Source organism: Pteropus medius, unplaced genomic scaffold (genome assembly GCF_902729225.1).
Source record: "Pteropus medius unplaced genomic scaffold, Ma_sr-lr_union100, whole genome shotgun sequence".
Lineage (NCBI taxonomy): Eukaryota > Metazoa > Chordata > Mammalia > Chiroptera > Pteropodidae > Pteropus > Pteropus medius.
Genome location: NW_024342471.1, coordinates 18,992,852 through 19,012,300, shown reverse-complemented (window position 1 = coordinate 19,012,300; position 19,449 = coordinate 18,992,852). Strand labels below are relative to the sequence as shown.

At 49.3% G+C, this 19,449-nt stretch overlaps 1 protein-coding gene and 1 pseudogene across 2 annotated transcripts; both read left to right on the top strand.

Moving 5' to 3' along the window:
• The first annotated feature begins 5,891 nt into the window (after window positions 1-5,891).
• On the top strand, window positions 5,892-16,457 carry SPATA2 (spermatogenesis associated 2). 2 transcript variants are annotated; one of them, XM_039864577.1, is made up of 3 exons: window positions 5,892-6,051; window positions 11,732-12,174; window positions 13,098-16,457. In XM_039864577.1, exons 2-3 carry the CDS (start codon window positions 11,839-11,841, stop codon window positions 14,322-14,324), a joined length of 1,563 nt encoding a protein of 520 aa, XP_039720511.1. In that variant the 5' UTR covers window positions 5,892-6,051; window positions 11,732-11,838; the 3' UTR covers window positions 14,325-16,457. The 2 variants fall into 2 exon arrangements, with proteins under 2 accessions (XP_039720511.1, XP_039720512.1); XM_039864578.1 differs by lacking the exon at window positions 5,892-6,051 and adding an exon at window positions 8,267-10,812.
• Window positions 7,874-7,992, top strand: LOC120604104 (uncharacterized; annotated as a pseudogene).
• Window positions 16,458-19,449: the final 2,992 nt, after the last annotated feature.

The following is a 19,449-nucleotide window of genomic DNA, read 5'->3' as shown; positions in this document are numbered from 1 at the left end:
TGTGCTGGCACCGTGTATTAGCTCATTTAATCTATCAATCATCCTTGGTGGTTGTTACTCTATTAATCCTTTACTGATAAGGAAAGGAAAATGAGGCCCAGAGAGAGTTGGCAGCTGTGCACAGTCACACAGCTGGGAAGGGGCAGAGCTGGGATCTGCACTCAGGTCCTTGGGCTTCAGAGGCTATTTCGCCTTCCTGCCTTGGAATAATGTTGCTTTGTAACAAAGACAACCTGTGGCTTTCCCTGGCCTGTTCCAAGGGAAGGACAAAGATGGTCGGTTCCAGCAAATAGTCCTTTGAAACCCAGTACTTTAAGAGACTGGTACAGTACACACCAGGAGTTCGTAACCTCAGGGTCACTGTTTTCAGGAGCCATTTAGAATCATCCTGATGGTGTGCTGGCTGGTCTCCACACCCAGCCCCGAGACTGTGTCTTCTGAGAGATGGGCTGGGCTGTGGATCCCACTAATAAACAGCTTTAAGCCAGTTGGGTTACCTTTGGACTTGTGGGTAGCTCCCGAGGCAGAGATAAAGCCTTTGAAGTGATTGGCAGTTGGGTTTATATTGAGAGGATGGGGGGAGAGCCTTTCTTCTTGTGAGGAAGGCTGACTGTGCCAGCTTTCATTTCAAGAGGAGTCTTCTTCCGTGTTACTAACCGCCCCTAGCCCTTCCTCCACCAGTGGGAGGTCAGAGTGAATGCTGAGCTTTGAGAACCAGCTGGAATTCTTAGCCCCCAGCAAATTCATGTTGCACAACACTGATCTTCATCATGGATGACATTAGCTGCAGGCTCACCCCCTTCCAGGCACAGGGTAAAGTTATTTCTACGCATTATTGCATTTGCTTAAAAAAAAAAAAAAGGATCAACAATAATAGCTAATGCATAATGCATAATGTCAAATGCTTGAGTGGACTCCTAACCAGTATGGAAGCAGATATTATTGTTATCTTTCTCATCTCACAAAAAAGAAACTGAGGCATAGAAAGGTTATATCATTTTGCCCAAGGTCATACATAGTAAACAGCGAAGTAGAACCCAGGTAATTCTGGCTTCAGAGTCCAGCTTCTTAGAGGGTCTTGCCCAACTCACAGGGCTACTAAATACTGTACTGGGGACTTGAACCCAGATCTTCTGGCTGCAGAACCATTTCTGTTCCATTGTGCCATGCTTCTTGGGACTGCAGAAACTGATTTCTTATCCACTATACCTTGTTACCTCCTAGCACCAAACACCTAATTTGGAGAGCAAGGGCTGTGATCACCATCTTTCCTGTTCACAGACCTTCAGTAGCTCCCAGGTGCCCACGGGGTCAAATCCAGACTCTTGGACTGACATGCCAGGTCCTCAGAGACTGGGCTGAATTCTCATCACCCTGATTTCCCAGTTCACCTTGTGCAATCATATGCCTAACCAGATGGACTACTTGTTTTCCATCCATCCTTAGGGCAGGGGTCAGACCTGGTACCCAGGGCCATATAGCCCTCAGACACATTCTTCTGGAAAGCACAGTATTTTATGTTTGGTATAAGTATAGGATCATGGTTTCTCCCCCACTCTCACTAAGGTATTATAACGTGTTATTATTGAAACCAGAGGGCAACCGAGTCCGGGGCTTGCGCTGCCTATGCCACGCAGCCGATAGATCGACACAAGAGTTGGTATTTAGAATAAGCATTTATTGTCAGAGCATCAGTGATCTGAGAAGGCAGCAGGTTAACACCTTCAAAACTGCCTTCCTTCCTCAGTCTGGCTTAGGGTATTTAAGGGAAAATCTGAGCATTAGTTCCGAGGCTGCGTGACAGTTCTGGGGTGGGGGTGGGGGTCTGTTGTGCTTCACGGAGCCGTTCCTCTGGCAACGTGGTCCTCTGGTGGCGTTAGCAATCCAGGAACAAAGATGGGAGGAGTCTGGAAAGAATGCTAGATCAGAAGGATTCTGATCAGTAAGCATAAGGGCATTAATCATAAGTTTCAGAGCAACTTTCTATGGCAAGGCACATGCCAAACTCTGGGTCAAGCTACTGGGGACAATCTACTGTTCAGCTACAGGGCTAGGAAAAGGGAAGCTGCAGCCGCCTTGAGGCTTCTATTAGGGTGGGCGTAACTAGGCACGAGAGCACTACGGTCTCATTCTATGTAGCGGAAATGAGTGGAAATGTAGTATGAGAGTGCCTGGCTCACAGCAAGCATTCAGTAAATTCAAAACAAATATTGTTGACCCCCTTCACTATCGTTACTTATTTTGATGTTCAAATTGTCCCACGTTGGCCAATAGGAGCCTCTCCAACCTGCCTTTTGTGTCCTTTTGACATGTCTCATCATTCTGTTGGCATTTCCTTAGTTTCTGGCTCAAAAAGATGTTCCTGGTGCATACTGTAATTTCTCTGCCTCGGCCTGAGAATCAGTCATTTCTCCAAGGAGGCTTGGTTCCTTTTAGTGGAGAATGGTATTTAGAAAGCAAAATCTGGGTGCTAGATCCTCGTTGCTACAGGGGTGGCATTCCTGGTAGGCTCTCTCAACAGATGGAACTAGGACGTTTATTTACACACGGTGTTTATAATTGAGAAGATTCATTTGAAAATCTGGACTTCTAGCTCCTCTTCAGAAACCCCGAATATCTGACCACACCACCACAGTGAGGAAATTGGCAAAATCAGCTGGAGCACGGAAGGGGTCAATAATATTTGTTTTTGCACTGAAGAATGTACTGAATACTTGCAGTGAGCCAGGTGCTCTCACACTACATTTTTACTAATTTCCAGTACTACACAGAATCAGACTGTAGCACTCTTGTGCCTAGTTACGCCCACCTACGCTTGTAGGCGGTTGTTTCAATTTCAAGTCTTTGCTTTTGATTGTTTTCTTCCCTCCAGCTGAAAGGACAGCTGGAGAACCTCACGTGTCCCACTCAAAGCCCGGCTTAAATGCCACCTCCTCCTTGAGGCCCTCCCCAATTTGCCCTGTCAGAGGTTACTTCTCCATTCTCTAAGCTCTACACCCCACTCATAATATTTACCACTGTCTATCCTGCATTATGGGTTTTTAGTTCATCCTACTCCTATTTCATATTGTCTTTCTGATAAGGAGACTGTACACTCCTTGAGGGCTGGGGCTGTGTCTGTCTTGCTCACAGTTATGCCCTTTAAACCTAACATCAAATCTGACATTCAATGAAAATTTCCATCAGAAACAAATTTTGATGAACTTCCTATTGTGTGTGGGGTAATGTATATATAGTAGATAGTAGTGATATAATTGTAAGCAAAACAAATATAGCTATGTCTTTATGGAGCTTACTGACTTCTAGGAAAGAAAGAAATTAATAAAAATCACATAACATGTATTTGTGGAATGATTTAAAAAATCAATGACCTATATTTGTATTATTGTCCTCAGTTGAATATATATATATATCTCCTTAGAAAATATGTAGTATTGGTTGATGTTTTGTTTTCCATTTCAGGGTATATCTTTCCTTTTTCATTCCACAGTAGGTTTAATGATCCTTTTAAAGCAGTATACAATAGTCATTAGTATCCTTTTAAAGCGACACGTAATAGTCATACCATTCCCCTATTGATGGACATTTAGAATGTTTTTGGTTTTGTTTTGCATTATAAACAATGATACAAAAGATCTCTTGTGCACTTATGCTTATTTCTCTGGTACAGTCCAAGAAATCAAGTTGCTGGGTCATAGGATTGCTTTTTCTTTTTTTGTTCTAAACACGTTGTTGGAATTCATGTGTTACTTTTGTGCTTTGGAAAAAAAACCCCAAAAAATAGAAAGAAGTAGGTAGATTGTTCGTGTTATTGGATCTTAGGAAGTAGACGTAGCTGATCATTGTCATATGACTGTTATATAATCTGCTAATCATTATGTAATAAGATCTGAAAAAGATGTTCCTGTGATTCCATGTCATTAAGCAGAGAACTCTCAGGCCTTCAACCCTGTGTAAAAGATGAGAAACACGGCTCTATTCGGAGACTTTGGGACTCTTGATACAAAATGCCACCAAGTCTCAATGACTGGGGTCATCTACTAGTAAAGCCTTTTTTAAAATCTGTTTCCCTTTTGTCTGTCACAGAGCCACAGAGCTGGAAGGGACTTATTAGCAGTCTCATGCAGTCTTGAAACAGTTTCCAAAGGACAATTATGAGTTGTAAAGGCAGAGAGTTCGGGTGGGACAGTTTTTCATACCTGGAATTGCTGTAAACACCATCACCTCTTGGGTGATTAAGGGAGGAGCTTAAACGTGAGCTGATAAAGGCTGAAGTATACAAAGACCCTGAGTGGGACTAAGATAGCAACAGATAAATATAGTAATCGCTGCTGTTTGAATAGCAGGTTGCTGGTTCTCTGAATGCTTCCCCATGTATTATGTCATTGACGCCTGAGATAAGACTCATCAGCTTTAGCTGGGGTCACCAAGGCTGGGAGAGGGAATCCTGCGATCAAGGAACATCTGTTAGGTACCTCATGACCAGACATATTCAAAGCTCAGGGAAAACACAGATGTATAAGAAGCTCCAGGTCTTGTGTGTGTGTGTGTGTGGGGGGGTCAGATTTAAAAATATATCTAATCCACTGTGGTAAGAGCTGAGATAAAATTATGGCATTGTTGTGGGGAACCAGAGAAAGGCAGGTCTTTGCCTGGAGAAATCAGAGGGAGTTTCAGAAAAGGTGTAAGGGCTGAGCTGGGGCTGGAAGCCAAGAAAGCAAGGAAGGGACAAGGTGAGGGGAAAGACATTTACGTGGAATGAACAGCATGTAGAGGCACAGAGGCCAGAAGGGAGAAGAGCATGGTAAGTCCAGGGAGCCAAGTGCATGTTGGAGGAAGAGAACTTAGCATGGAGTAGGCTCTGAGTCTTTAATAAATGTCTAGATAGGTAAGAGAGAGAGAATAAATGGTTCAATCACAAGTATGTTTATCAGTTTTGACTTTGCAAGCACTAAGGATTCAGTGAGTGGTGAACCACAAAACCAAGTTCTCAGGGAGCTCACGGGCAATGTGGTGGGTGGGAGTATAGACAAATCCATTAAGTGAAGTGACAAGCCACCAGTATCGATGCCAATGTAGACCCCCTGGGTACTGCCAGGTGACTGGTGATAAGTCACAAGATGAGGAGGCAATATTTTGCCTTGGTCTTCCCCAATGCTGACTTCCATTTAAAAAAGCAAAACTTATTTAGATCCTTACTATATGCCAACTATTGTAATAAGCAGTTTCCATATATAAACTCATTTAATTATAAACTCATTTAATTTTCATATGAATCTCATGAGGCTGTACTACTATTATTCCATTTCACAGGTGAAAAAACTGAGGCTCGGCGAGGTTAAGTAAGTAACTTGATCAAGGTCACACAGATAATAACTGGTAAAGGCAAAGCTGGGACCCCACTCTTAGCGACTGTAACATCGACAGTCCTCCCAAGGCTAGATTCAGTATCAGGTGATCCTGGGCATCTCTTGCGCTCTTTAAGCCTCGGTATTTTCGCCTGTAAAAAAGGAGGCGAGGGATCCAACTGTCAGCTCCCGCTCAGGCGCACTTCGGGGATCATCTCCACGAGGTCAGGTCCGGGGGTCGCTCAGTCTGCGTTAGCAGCTCGGAGACGCCACCATCCGGCTGCTTAGCGGTTTCCATGACAACCCGGCTAGCTGCCATTCCGGGGCCGACGGTGTGCGTAATTTCCGGCCGGTTTATTTCCGGGTCCTAGCCCCCTCGGGGCAGCAGTCCTTTAGTCCTCAAAGCGGGATTCTGCGGCTTCTGGGCTTGCTCTTCTGCCTCCCGCTTCTTCCTTCGCCGCCCATGGGCATCGGCCTTTCCCCGGCCCAGCGCGCAGCCGCGGCCTGGCCTCCCTTTGGGCCCGCCTCCTAGGGACGTCACTTCCTGGCCGAGTGTTTCCGGGTCGCCGCTGGCCCCGGAGTACTGGTTTCGGTCTCTTGCAGCCGGCCGGAGCGGCGAGAGCCCAGCCGGGCCCGGCTCCGGCGGCGGCCGCGGCTCCTTCTTGCTTCCCCCGGCCGGGGCGTCCTCGGCGGCAGTGCTTGGGTGAGTGTGGGCAGCCGCGGGCGGAAACGGCCTCTGGGGCTTCCCCGGGCGCAGGGGGCGCCCGACTCCGCGGGGCTTGGCGGCCAGGGAGCCGAGTCCTCTCGCGACCGGCTGGCCGGGGCGACTGGTGGTGGGCCGGCCTTTTCGGCGCCCCGGGGTCTCACCTTGTCCTCCCCCAAGGGCTGCCTCGCAGACACCTAGGACCAGCCAAGGGTGGTTCAGGGAAGCTCAGGAGGAACACCCCCTCTTCGGCGACTAATCAAGCAGGAGGACACCCCGATTCCACCGTGGGGCAGTTACTGCTCGGTGGCCCCCAGCCCAGTTTTTGGCGGCAGACTTGGGTTTGTACTCACTGTGTGACCTTGGACAAGTCATTTCATCTTCCGAGCCTCAGTTGCCTAATTTGTTAAATGGGAATGAACCTCCCTGCTAGTACCGTAGTGGGGATGGGATGAGATGCGTGTGAAGCACGGTCTCTGGCATACAGCAGGCGTCCAGTAAATGATAGCTGCTGTTAATTCATTCGCAGACCCGTGGGGAGGGCCCGAGTTTGGGACAAGGGTATTTTTCACAACTGACGTAGCTCTCCGGGGCTGTAGGAATTATCAGGCTGGGAATAGCAGCCGCCAGCTTCTGTCCCCTGCAGGGAGACAAAACCGCTTCTTTCAGAGCCCCTCCGAGAGGCAGCTGCCACTAGGGAAGCCCAATTTCAGCACCGCCGAGGTTATTTTCAGAGGCTTGGAAGGCCTGTCTCTGTATCTTTCTGGAATCCAGTTGGGGTGTGGGGACTCTCTGGTGTTTCACAACCAGTGGAAGGTGCCTTGGCTGTGTCTTTGGAGCCTCGGTCTTGGAATGAGTGCAAAAGAGTCGGGTGCGGAGGTGGAGGGGGTTGAACTGCTCTCACCCTGGTGCTGTTTGGAGGCTGAAGGAACTCTGAGCCCGCTGAAGCTAGATCTGTAAACCTGTGGACTGGGGCAGTGCTGAGACCAAAATAGCTCCTGTCTGTGCAGGGAGGGGGCGCCTTCAAATGCTGCTTGGGGAACATTTCTGCTTGAATGGGCCAGCTGAGGTAAAGCCAAGCTAATGCTTTGCTACCCAGAATCATTTCAAATCCATCAGTAGGGTTTTAAACAGACACAGCTTTCTTTTGAGATGTTTAAAAAAATAAATTAAAAAGCCACCCCCTCCCTGACTGTGATATCTGTCTCTTCATTGATTTGCTTTTCAAAGGGGCCCAGATATTATGGGTGCAGGAAGTGCTGACCAGGCCCGTTGGCTCTAGGCACCTATCTGACACTGTCAGGGATGTTCACAGTGCCATTTTTTTTTTTTTTTTTATCTGCCAGACTGGCACGTCTTGGCTTTCCAGTCCTTGGGTTGCTTGGAGAAATTAACAGCTTGTGTCACCGCGCTGTCTGGTCTCCTGTAACCACGCTGTTTTTGCAGTGAGCGTGTTTTTGTTTCTTGCAGAGTGCTGGGAATAGATTGCTGGTTCTGTGCTCAGAAAAGATACCAGCTATGACCCGACCAGTTATAATGTGGTCTGTATTCTCAGAAAATGTATTCAGGACGGATGATGTCAGCTGCCTTACCACTGGCCGGTCTCTGGCCAGCCTCTTTCCTTGGCCCTTGAGCTTACATCATAGAGCTTTGTAGCTCTTCTAGCCTAATTTTGTGTGGGAAGATATGAATTTTGCTACTACAGGAATTTTTGGAACTCAGCTCTGCTTGCCCGGCCACAGGGCATTCTAGCTTAGCTGAGCCCTTTGAAGTAGTGCTGTCCAGCAGATGTAGCAGGGCAGCTTTACTTAAAAGCTGTGCAGTCTATAGTCATGCCACCCTGAACAAGCCCGTTCCCATCTGATCTCAGAAGCTAAGCAGGGTCTGGCCTGGTTAGTACTTGGATGGGAGACCACCTAGGAAAAGCAGGTGCTGTAGGCGTAAAAAAATTAAAAAATAAGGGATCGTAAGCTGACAAGGTCCTTGCAATCTGTGAGGTCAACCAAGGGTTGCCTCGCCTAAAAAAAAAAATAAAAATAAATGAAAGCTGTGCAGCCCAGAGCTTGAATCAGGGCTTTGGCATCAGACCGTGGTTCAGATCTCAGCTGTATTTCTTTCTAGCCTGTGACTTGGTCCTCTCCGAGCGTCAGTTTCCTCTTCTATAACCTTGGGGCTGTTGGATGGATTTCATTAATTTTTATTGAGCCTCAGTAGAAGGCCCTCATGTACTCATCCCTCAGTGAATGGTACTAAGTGTAACAATAAATGAGTGAGAGAAATGGGAAAAAGCACAGGCCTCAGGGCCGGCCAGCCCAGGTTCATATTGCAGTCCTGAGCTTTTGAAGCTCTGTTGGTTTCCTCATAGCGTTGTCGTGCGGATGAAGCGGGTTGACGCAGTTGAATCGGAAAAGCCCAAAGCTTAGCACGTAGGATAACTATTTCCTTCTCGCTTTCCTTTCTTTAACTGTCTTTTAGCATTTATTTTCTTTCACCCTTTTCCTCTCTTGCCTAGGTCGGTTCGAGACTTCTTAGATGGGTTTCCCATCCTTGACTTTAGGGTTTTGAACACCAACTGGGCTGTTTGGATCCTTTTCTTTCTTTATTGTTTGGCAGCAACAAACAAGGGTGTGGATTATGGTATGATTTCAGAGCGGCAGACACTGAGCTTGAGGGTGGCTGACTTAAAAAAAAAAATCAGCTTCTATGGGCTGGAGGCTGACTTCCTTGCAGAAAACTCACAGCAGTGTTTAGGAGGCTTGCTGTCCCTCTGTTTAGATTGTTCTCATTGTACCAAAAAGACAGTCTTTGGGGACAGAGGCAGGATAGAAGCTTCTCTTTGATAAATAAAAATTGGTAAATGCATGTGGGTTTTTATTAGCAAGGACAGTGATGTCTTCTTTCAAGTTGCAATACAGTTTTATTTTTTTAAGAGAATATGCATACTTTGATACCAGACAGTAAGCTTTTTCGGCTGGAGTTGAGGGCAAGGCTGTGTCTTCTCAACTGCTGTCCATTACTGCTCCTACCTACCCCATATCCCCCCACTGCACCCAGCCCAGGGCCTGGCACGAGGTAGAAGCTGCATAAATACTCTTTGAACTCAGGAGTCCTGGAGTGGAGGGAGGAATACAGGTGCCAAGTTAGAAGGCCAGGCTTGCAGTCTTGCCCTTTGCTAGCCCTGAGCTACTTAGAGCATGTCGAGGAGCCTCTGTTCCTTTCCTCTCTAGCTGATCTCCCAGGATTCTTGGGAGAGCTAAATGAGAAACTGATGGAGCGGTATCTTGAACGCTTACATTCTTTGCATCGTTCATTTCACCGGTTGTATCAAACGCCTGCCAAGGGCCGGGCTCTGTGTCAGGCATCGTGGTGAACAAAGAAGTGCAGTCCTTGTCTTTGTGGAGCTTTCTGGGTAAAGGGGGAGACAGAGAGGAAGCTAGTAAATAAAGTTGATAATTTCAGATGGTGATTATCCCAGGATAACTGGGAAGGAGGGAGTTATTGAGCTGGGGCTGTCAGGGAGAGCCACTGAGGGTCGACATTTGAGCCGCGGCCTGAGTGAGAGTGAGCCAGCTATGGGAAGAATCAGAGTAAGAACATGGAAAAGCAACGTGTGCAAAAAGGTCCTGAGATAGAGATGAGTTTAACGTGTTTGAGGAACAGACAGAAAGGTCCGTGCGGGTGGAACTGAGAGAAGGGAAATGCTGCTTTGAGAGGTGAGCAGGGATCTGACCACGTAGAGCCTTTGACCTTGCTTAGGAGGTAGCTTTTATCCTAAGTGGATTCGTGTTTGCCTTATGGGCTCCTAGAGCTTATTATCTGTTCTGTTTGTTTTTGAAACACTGGCAGGGTAATGGGTGGGAGAAGGTGGCCTCCCTGTGTCCTACATGTCTCGCTTCTTATTCCCCAAAGCTGTGGAGAAGCCAGACGAGTGGGTCATTGGGACGTGGGTGATTTTATTGACCTTGTGATAGCTGCTGGGCTCGTAGGCCTTTAGGACTTCCGGAGCTGAACTCACATCTGCTGAAGGGCTCCACAGGTCTGTCCCATCGCACTGCAGCTTCTTTCTCAGTCTCTTGCCGTCTCCCACTGCCAGCAGGAGCCTCCTTCAGTCAGGTAGCTGGTATTTATGAAGCACGTGGCCTCCCCCGGCACTGTGCTTTGGTTACATTACTGAGTAATTTGTCATGATCCCTGCACCTGTGGAGCTGTGGTCAAGAAAGGCAGGGCAGGAGAGTGTGGAAATGCACATCTACGGCCCGGCCAGAGATGTTTGCCCCGCTCCGATCTTACCATTCTGAGAGTGCTTGGCATCCTGGGAGGCAGCACCTTCAGACACCGGGAGCTGCTGCTCATCTATCAAGGGCTTCCTCTGAGCACTCAGGGAAGAGCTTTGTAGACTGGCTGCATACGATCCTTCTAACAACTCCGGACTCCAGGTACCGTTATTAACCCCCTTTTCCATATGAGAAAGCCCGGAGAGGTGGAGTCATTTGCCCAGGTAACCTTGAGATGCAGACCCAGGATTCACACCCAGGCAATCTGGCTTCAGAATCTCTTTGTCACCACCGTGCTTTGTTGTCTACCCTGGCAGTGTCCCTCAGTGAATGCGATTTGCTTCCAACACTGTGGTATCAGGAATATTGCTGGATCTGTATTCGTTCTACTGACGGGTGGCCAAGCAGATAGCAAGTGTATAGACCCTGTGTGTCCCAGCTCAGAACACTGTGTCTTCTCCCAGCGTTGCTGTAAGCTGCTCTTCAGGTAAAGGGGAGCCAGCCTGTCAGGCAGATAAAGGCACTGTCCAGGGGCCAGCAGCCAGCTCTTTAAGTCTCTCTTTAAAATCGCAGATTCCATCTGGTCCTTTCCCCCTCGCTTTGAACTCTGACAGGTGCTTCACACAGCTCTTGGAAGGAATGTGGCATTTTTAAGTGCTCTTCGAGGCCTTGGGGACCAGGGTGCTGCATACGCCTGCAGCTTCGTCTCGTGTCACGCCTCTCCTCGCTGCTTCAGCCACAACGTAGACTTCTTTCTGTTCATAGCCACTTCTTTCCTCCCTGCCTTGGGAAAGCAGGACATGCTGGGCAAGGCATGGACTTTGGAGCGTGACTGGCAGAGCTCTGATCTCAGCCTGCTGCTTAATAGTCCTGTAACTTTAGCAAGTTTCTTAACTTTTCTACGTCCTGGTTTTCACATCTGTAGGATGGAGATACTGGTCATACCCGTCTCCTTGTTTGAGAAGACGGAATGCATTAGCATGGGATAAGCACCTGGCACGTAGTCAGCACTGGTAGTGTTAGCCCAGGGCCCTTCTCCCTGCTGACGCCTCTGCTGTGACACCCTTCGCCCACCTCTTTGCCCGGCACACTCCTCCTCCTTCAGGTTTAACTGTCAGTCTTTTAAAACTTTTCCTTCTTCCCACAAAACCAGTCGGGCGCCCCCAATCATATTTTTCATTAGTGAGCTCAGCCAAGGCAAGGGCCTCGTTTGTCGCGTTTCCACTATAACCTTTGGTGTAGTATACGCTCAGTAAATGCACTGAGTGAATGAGCAGAATGCAGCCCAGGGCTGGTGGTGCCCACTGCACTCCAGGCCAGTTCTGTGTTTTGTTTTGCCTTAGCAGCCACAACTGGCATGTGGGCCATTTCAAGGAATGATGTGCTTCTTGTTCTTCCCCTTCCAGAGTGCTCCGCTGGTCCAGGTGGGCAACATGTCAGTGCTTATAGCAATGTCCCTGCATCTAACCCAGAGGCCATGGAGGAGATAAGGTAGCCCCCCTCCCTGGATCGGATGGGGAAGCCCAGTTCAATGGATACAAAATATAAGGATGACTTATTTCGGAAGTATGTGCAGTTCCATGAGAGCAAAGTGGACACCACCCCCAGCAAGCAGCGACCCGGTGGTGACGAGCACCTGCGGGTGGCAGCCTCGACCCTGCTCAGCCTGCACAAGGTGGATCCGTTTTATCGATTCCGGCTGATCCAGTTCTACGAGGTGGTTGAGAGCTCCCTGCGCGCCCTGAGCTCCTCCAGCCTGCGGGCTTTACACTGCGCCTTCAGCATGCTGGAAACGGTGGGTGTCAACCTCTTCCTCTACCCGTGGAAGAAGGAATTCAGAAGCATTAAGGTAAGGCCTAGGGAAGGGCCCGCCACACTGGTCTCCCTTCCACTTTCTTGCCCCTTCCAACCCGTCTCGAGAGGACTTATGCCAGTCCAGTCACATCCCTCTTCTGCCCGCGGACCCTCCCGTGTTCCCCACTGCCTTTGAGATAACAACCAGGATTACCTCCCAGCTCCCTGGCCTTGCCTTCCTGTCCAGTGTCTTCTTTTAGCTGGGTACCTGCCCCTGACAGCTCACATCTGCAGCCTGGAGATCGGATAGGCAGGCAGCACCCCGGTTGTGCAGGACCTTGAAGCCCAGGGCAGAGGGCATGGATTTATCTGAAGTGGGCTGGGAAGCAAGGCAGGGCTGGGATCAGTTTACAGTTGAAGGGAATCTTTCTGGCTGGTGCGGGCTGCAGCATAGTGCGGCAGGAGTGGGGTGGGGAGACCAGTTAGGAGGCTGCCGTGGACGTCCAGGCATAACAGGAGAAGGACTTCTCTGTCATTTTGAAGGTAGTGATGGCTCAGGAGGCTTTCTACCAAATCAGGCTCTTAAGCCTGACATATACTTCAGACCTTTGCAGAAATGCCAGAAAGGAGTATTTCCAGTCTTCATCAGACACCTGCCTCTGATCCAGTCCCTTCTCTTTCCGAGTTTGCCTGCTCCTCGTAGGGAGCAGAGCTGCTGTGCCCCATGCAGAAAGCGAATGGCTTTGTTCCCCACACTTAGGAAAGGAGTGATGTGTCGCTTCCTTCACACCAGCACGCTGCGCTGTTGGTAAGCATTAGCCTCTGCCTCTGTAGTGAGAAGCTGTTGAGATCATTCCCTTCCCTTTCTGCGGTTCCCCACGCTCGTTCAGACTTGGAGGCCCTGTGCTTTGAGGCAGTCTCCCTTGTGTGTCTCAGAGAGACAGGCCCGCCTCTTTTTCTGCCCCCCCTTCCTCCTAGACTTACACAGGCCCCTTCGTTTATTATGTCAAGTCCACGTTACTGGAAGAGGACATCCGAACCATCTTGAATTACATGGGCTACGTGCCCGAGTTGGGGACTGCGTACAAGCTCAAAGAGTTCGTGGAGACCCTCCAGGTGAAGATGGTCTCCTTCGAACTCTTTCTGGCCAAAGTGGAGTGTGAACAGATGCTGGAAATCCACTCACAAGTCAAGGACAAGGGCTACTCTGAGCTGGACGTCGTGAGCGAGCGTAAGAGCAGTGCGGAGGATGTGCGCGGCTGCTCCGACGCCCTGCGGCGGCGGGCCGAGAGCCGGGAGCACCTGACAGCCTCGATGGCCCGCGTGGCGCTTCAGAAGTCGGCCAGCGAGCGGGCGGCTAAGGACTACTATAAGCCCCGTGTGACCAAGCCCTCAAGGTCAGTGGACGCCTACGACAGCTACTGGGAGAGCCGGAAGCCGCCCCTGAAGGCCTCGTTGAGCCTGCGGAAGGAGACTGTGGCAGCAGACGTGGGGGACGACCTCAAGGACGAGATCATCCGCCCGTCCCCCTCACTCCTGACCATGTCCAGCTCCCCCCATGGCAGCCCGGATGACCTTCTGCTCCCCTCCTCCAACAACGGCCTTGGCCTGATGCGCAGCACATACCTCTCCGCTCAGGATGACGTGGATCTGTACACAGACTCGGAACCTAGGGCCACATACCGGAGGCAGGACGCCCTGCGGCCGGATGTATGGCTGGTCAGAAATGATGCCCACCCGCTCTACCACAAGCGCTCACCCCCCGCCAAAGAGTCCGCCCTATCCAAGTGCCAAAACTGCGGCCTGGCCTGCAGCTCCGCCCTCTGCCAGCGCTGCGACAGTCTGCTCCCCTGTGCTCCGGCCTCCAAGCCCAGCGCCTTCCCCAGCAAGGCCTCCACCCATGACAGCCTGGCCCACGGGTCATCTCTGAGGGAAAAGTATGCAGGCCAGACTCAGGCCCCTGACCGGCTGGCGCACCTCCATTCAAAATCCAAGCCCTCCACCGCAGCCACCTCTCGTTGTGGCTTCTGTAATCGCCCAGGTGCCACCAACACCTGCACCCAGTGTTCAAAAGTTTCCTGCGATGCCTGCCTCATCGCCTACCATTTTGACCCCTGCTGCAAAAAGAGTGAGCTGCACAAGTTCATGCCCAACAACCAGCTGAACTACAAGTCCACCCAGTTCTCCCATCTCGTGTATAGATAGAATGGATCTTGTACCTTCCTGCTGCAAGGGCTACACCACTGACCTTTCTGGTTTCATGGGGAAGAAGTGTCAACACACTGATGTGGGAAGCAGAGACCTGCACTTGACCATGCAGGGATCGTGGGTTGGCTGCGCCATGTGGGAGTTTACTTAGCGAGTCAGTTATTTCAGTCGATAGCTGCTTTGTTGCCTGAGAAGGGAGAGGGTGGCACTTCCGTTCAGATTCATTTTTACTAATCACTCCCCTCCCTAGTTCATGTCTTTTTTTTTGTTTTTGTTTTGTTTTTTGTTTTTGGAGGATTTCTATCTCTGGGACTCAAGCCACACCCACCCCTCCCACTGCAAAGCCAGCTTGGACTGGGAAGGACCCTCCAGGTCACCTCCACATGCCCACCTGGAGCAGCAAGCTAGAGGCCTGTTGGCTTGTGAAATGAGCCCTCCGGCCACAGTGGGCCTCTTCCAATGGCTCATCCCTTTGCTGCCCCCTTCCCAGATATAAAGATCCCCCCCAGACTCCCTGCCCATGGCTCGCCCCACACCCCCAGGTTTCAAAAGTGAACCGAGTCCAGTATTAGCTGAATGTCATCCTGTTGCCGCCACAGCTCCGTTCAGCCTGTGGTGTTTGTGAACTTTGCTCCGACACATGGAAGTGTGGACTTTCCACGGCAGAACTGACTTTCCCCCTTTCTGTTGTTTGCACATGCCCTTCTTACTGTACTGTACATAGATATTTTTGAGATTTATTTTTAAATAAATATTCAACTTGCTGTGCGTTTCAAAGTGGTTAAAACGTTAATTATGTAGCTATTTATAAAAATGCCCCGGGTTCTTTAGTCTTCCAAGGAAGGGTCTCGTGCTCTTCTGTGTTGTGTCTTCCACTGACCCCAGCCCGAGGGTAACGCAGAGTGTGGGGGCAGAGGAGGAGCAGAGACGATGTCCCTGAGTCGGAGAGCCACTGTCTTCCCTACAATAAATCTATACACCTACCTCCAGTGTGCACTTCGGGGGCGAATGCGGGCCGAGAGCTCTGTGCACCTGCAGACTGATCACCTAGTGACGAGTCAGGAACCTCACCTGGGATCTACAGCCTGGTCTTTGCCACTTGCCAAGTGTGAACCTTACACTCCAAACTTCTTGAGTCTCGTTACAGAAGGAAGCTCGTTTGAGATTCCCGTCGCAGTCCTCTCTTCTCCTGTTTCCAGGACTCTGCAATCTTTTTGCACTAAAAGTGGGCAGGAGTTGGCGTGAGCGCATCAGACATGTCTTCTGAGATTCTCAGCTGAGCCTAAGCGCTTCCAAACCCGGAGGCCCCTTAAACTCCTCATGCGAATGACTCGAGCCCCAGATTCTCCTTCCGGGGTACAGAGCAGGAGTGGGGCAAGAGTTTGAAAATAAAACCGCTTCTTTGTGAACTAATAATATATTTTAGCCATAAGTGTTTGTGATGTACAGAATGTTACAGGAATTGACACGCAGTGGGCTTTCCAGTGGAAGGTTTTCAGCTCTTGAGCAAATTTAAATCTGGCTGAATCCTGAGGCCACTGCAATTTGCTGATGTTCTTCCAGCTCGAATGATTATAAGGTTTTTCAAATCTTCTATGGCTCTTTTTTTTTAAAATATATATATATATCTGGTAGATCACATGTAGATATTCAGTGTATATATAAAGCTGAATTTCAACCAACTTTATTACTAAGACCACCCCGATCTGGGGCATTCATCTTTGTTGTTCTTCCTTTTCACATTTCAGAAGTGTCAATGCCTGTCCCACTCCTGAGAGCTCTAGTTTTCTAGTTTTCCATTTCCAGATCGCTCCAGCACTACAGTCACTCTTTTAAGCAACTGTGATGCCACGTAACTCACAGAGGACAAAAGCAGGAACTAACTCATCCTAGGAGAGAGAGTCCAGTGTGCGCATCATCACGGGAGTCCGGTGTTTGTGGACTGGAACACGAAGTGCTCTGACCGTGCTCCTCCTCGGTGTGCATCTTACTGTCTGAGGTTGCTGTGATTGAGATCGTTGAATATATGCTAATTTAAAGATGCAGATGTTGTGCATTTGATTTCTACCAAGAGTTGAAATGTCGAGAGATGGTTTAAAAAATAATAATAAAGTATGTTCCATTATTAAATAAAGTGTTTGGGATTTTATGTCCCCCCTTCCCTGCTGCTTCGAAGTTTGAGCTGTTCAGGTTTTTGGGTTTTTATTTTTTCGCTCAAGTCATATTTAGTTTTTTCATGACGTTTTCTCCATGAAACTGAGAATAGCCAGTATTTGCATGCTCATACTCTGAGCCAGGCACTTTATATGCGTGATCTCATATAATAATCTCAACACTCCTATAAGATAGGTACCGTTAGGGTCCCCATTGTACAGATGGGCAAGCATGTTTCTCAGGAGTGGGACTGCATAGCCCAGGAGAAATGACTGTTGGTGGTGACCGACAGGCATTAAATAACGTTGAAGGGTGTTAGGAAAAAAATTAACTCTTTCAATCCATTTAAATGCCTCAAAGAGGAAGTCAGTTTAAGGCTATCTTGTCTTGAACAAAGAGAAAGCAGGGGTCAGACCTGGAGTCTTTGGCAGAATCTTAGCTAGGTTTTCACTTACATGTTTTTTAGGGCAGGCCATCATGTTTTCTATCGACAGCAATGATAGGCGATTCCTTTAAAAATTAATTTAAAGTGTTTTTATAAATGAGCGTTGATTCAAAAACAAAATATATGGCAAAAAGCTTAAGGGTGGTATACGAGTTGCTGTGGTTTGGGGACATCCGGGTCTCAAGTACCAGCAGGGTCTCTGTGCCCAAAATGCTGACCTCTGCTGGATTGGCCCCAGGAGGCGGCTCAGTTGCTGGGGAAGAGACTGGATGGATAGATTTCTCCATTTCATCATGCACTGGCTGACCAAATATCCAGGCCTCAGGCCGGACCAAGACCCAGGTGCTGGGTTTGATTTTAGCTACAGCATAGGAAATGACACCTACCATCTTGGCTGCCAGAAACAGCAGCTTCCCAGAGATGAGCACCCAGCCTGGGAGAGCAAAGGAAGCCAGACACTCTTCTGCATCCAAAGTGGAGCAGAGACTTCAAGCAGATTGCTTAATTGGTATATGTAAATGACAAGCATATTTAAACATCATCAGGCCCACCAGCTGTACAGCATTGGCTCTGCTGGCAGCTCCGAGCACCGATCTGTGGCACCCCACACGCCTGTTCCAGTCTCGGAGGGATGAGCGCTGTGGCAGACACTGCGAATTGAACCCTTGTATCCAGTCCCTCTATCCCTTGGTAGTGGAAGCCCTGATTTTTAGATACATGGCCATCCAGAATAAAAAGTGCCTTTCCCAAGCCTCTCCTGCAGCCAGACGTTACATGACTGTCGGGTCCCTGGGATGGAAAAGCGCTTTGCGTGGCTTCTGAGACATGTCCTTCCCACCCAGCTCTTCCTGTCTGGAATGGAGCAGCCATGTGAGACAGAGGCAGAAGCCCAGTGAAGTAGGGGATGAGGCAGTAGCTGGATGGGGCTGGGTCCCCGATGCTGTTATCTTCCTTAAGCCACTTTTTTTTTTCTTTTTTATACAAAACAGCTTCAGTGGTTCAGCAATTACCAACTTGTGGTCTTTGTGGTTTCCTGTCTCCCTGTCCTCCACTTCCCCACTCCTAAATTCCCTAGAAGCAAAATTCCAGACATTGATTTCATTTGTGACTGTCTCAGTACGTGAATCTGGAAGATGACAACTTTTAAAATGCAATGCCATTATCATATCTGAATTTTTGTAATAATTCCTTAATGGCAACGAATATCCAGTCAGTGTTCTCATGTCCAGTTTTCTCATAAATCTGTCTTTTAAAAACAATTTGTTTGCATCGGGGCTCAGATAAGTTCCCCACACTGCAATTGGTAGGTAGCTCTTAAAATGGACTCTAATGGACTCTAATGGACTGTCCCTATCGACGGTAGGGGCCCCATCTTTCTCTTCTTCTTTGAAATGTGTTTGCTGAAGAAACCGGATTGCCCTTTAGAGAGTGCCGGAGTCCAAGTTTTGCTTATTGCAGCCCTGCTGTTGAACATGTTCCTCTGTTCACTCAGTCTCCTGAAAATTGGTAGCTGGTTCTTTTTACCAATTCCTTACTGTTTACAAAAGTAGAAAAATAAACATTTCTATGATAACGAGTCAGGGCTGCACCTTCGTAAATAAGGGATGAGAGGAAATAACTTAAGGCCCGGTGGGGCTTAGTGCGTAAGTAAGGTGTGGGTCCCGGGCGGCTTGGGGGTGGGCGCAGGTTCTCTGATGTGCGGGTCTCCACTGGCAACACGTTTCAGGTCTCACTGAGGAGACGGAAGAGGTTGAAAGTGACAGAGGCCTCGAGGCAGCCTTGGGACTACTTGGCACAGCCAGTGGTGGAGGTGGCCACAGGGGCTGGGGCCTGCTTTGTAGTGAGCCTTGACAAAGCAGCTAGTCCGCGACGACTCCTGGGGACAAGTCAGCTATGGTCTAGCTTGGCCTGCAAAGCCACAGAGTGCTCCCACACCCGCAGCTGCCCCACATTCCTGGTTCTGGGACGAGGTGAGAGCTGCAGCTAATTTTTTAGTAGGAGCGATTCTTCCAACGTGTCCTTGGCTTTGAAGGCTTCGGCTCCATGAGGCGACAGAAATCGGAACCCACGGATGGATGTGGCAGCCGCTCCTGGTTGTGGTGGGCTTGGGAGCAGTGACAGGGCCTGCTGTAGTCAAACCCAGCACCATGGTCACCGGCACCAGGACCCAGGCTGTAGCCATGGCCAGGTCTCAGCTGCTCCCCTGGCCACGTGGCTCTGCCTTTAGCCAGGCTTGCTGGGCAGTCCCGACTGGTGAGTGTAAAGTGAAAAAGCAAATGCAAAATCCCCACTCTGACTGAGAAGGCATGAGCCGGTGGAGCCAGGTGAGTCTAGACCTGTGCCAACGAGAAACAAACTCGATCACAGGGGAGAGCCTGGTTTCCCGGAAGTCCCTGTGCCTGGATGATCTCCAGTTCAGGACTTTCTGGGGCAGCCTTCAGCTAGCTGACCAGGGAAACTCTGAGGCTGAGGCAGGTGGAGGGATGGGAAACTGGCTGGAGAACTCTCAGGGCGAGGCAGGGG

Bases quoted from the DNA above. Each gene is read 5' to 3' on its own strand.
- SPATA2 (XM_039864577.1), top strand. From the start codon at position 11,839: ATGGGGAAGCCCAGTTCAATGGATACAAAATATAAGGATGACTTATTT. The intron at 12,175-13,097 runs GTAAGGCCTAGG...CCTTCCTCCTAG, and splicing joins AGGAATTCAGAAGCATTAAG to ACTTACACAGGCCCCTTCGT.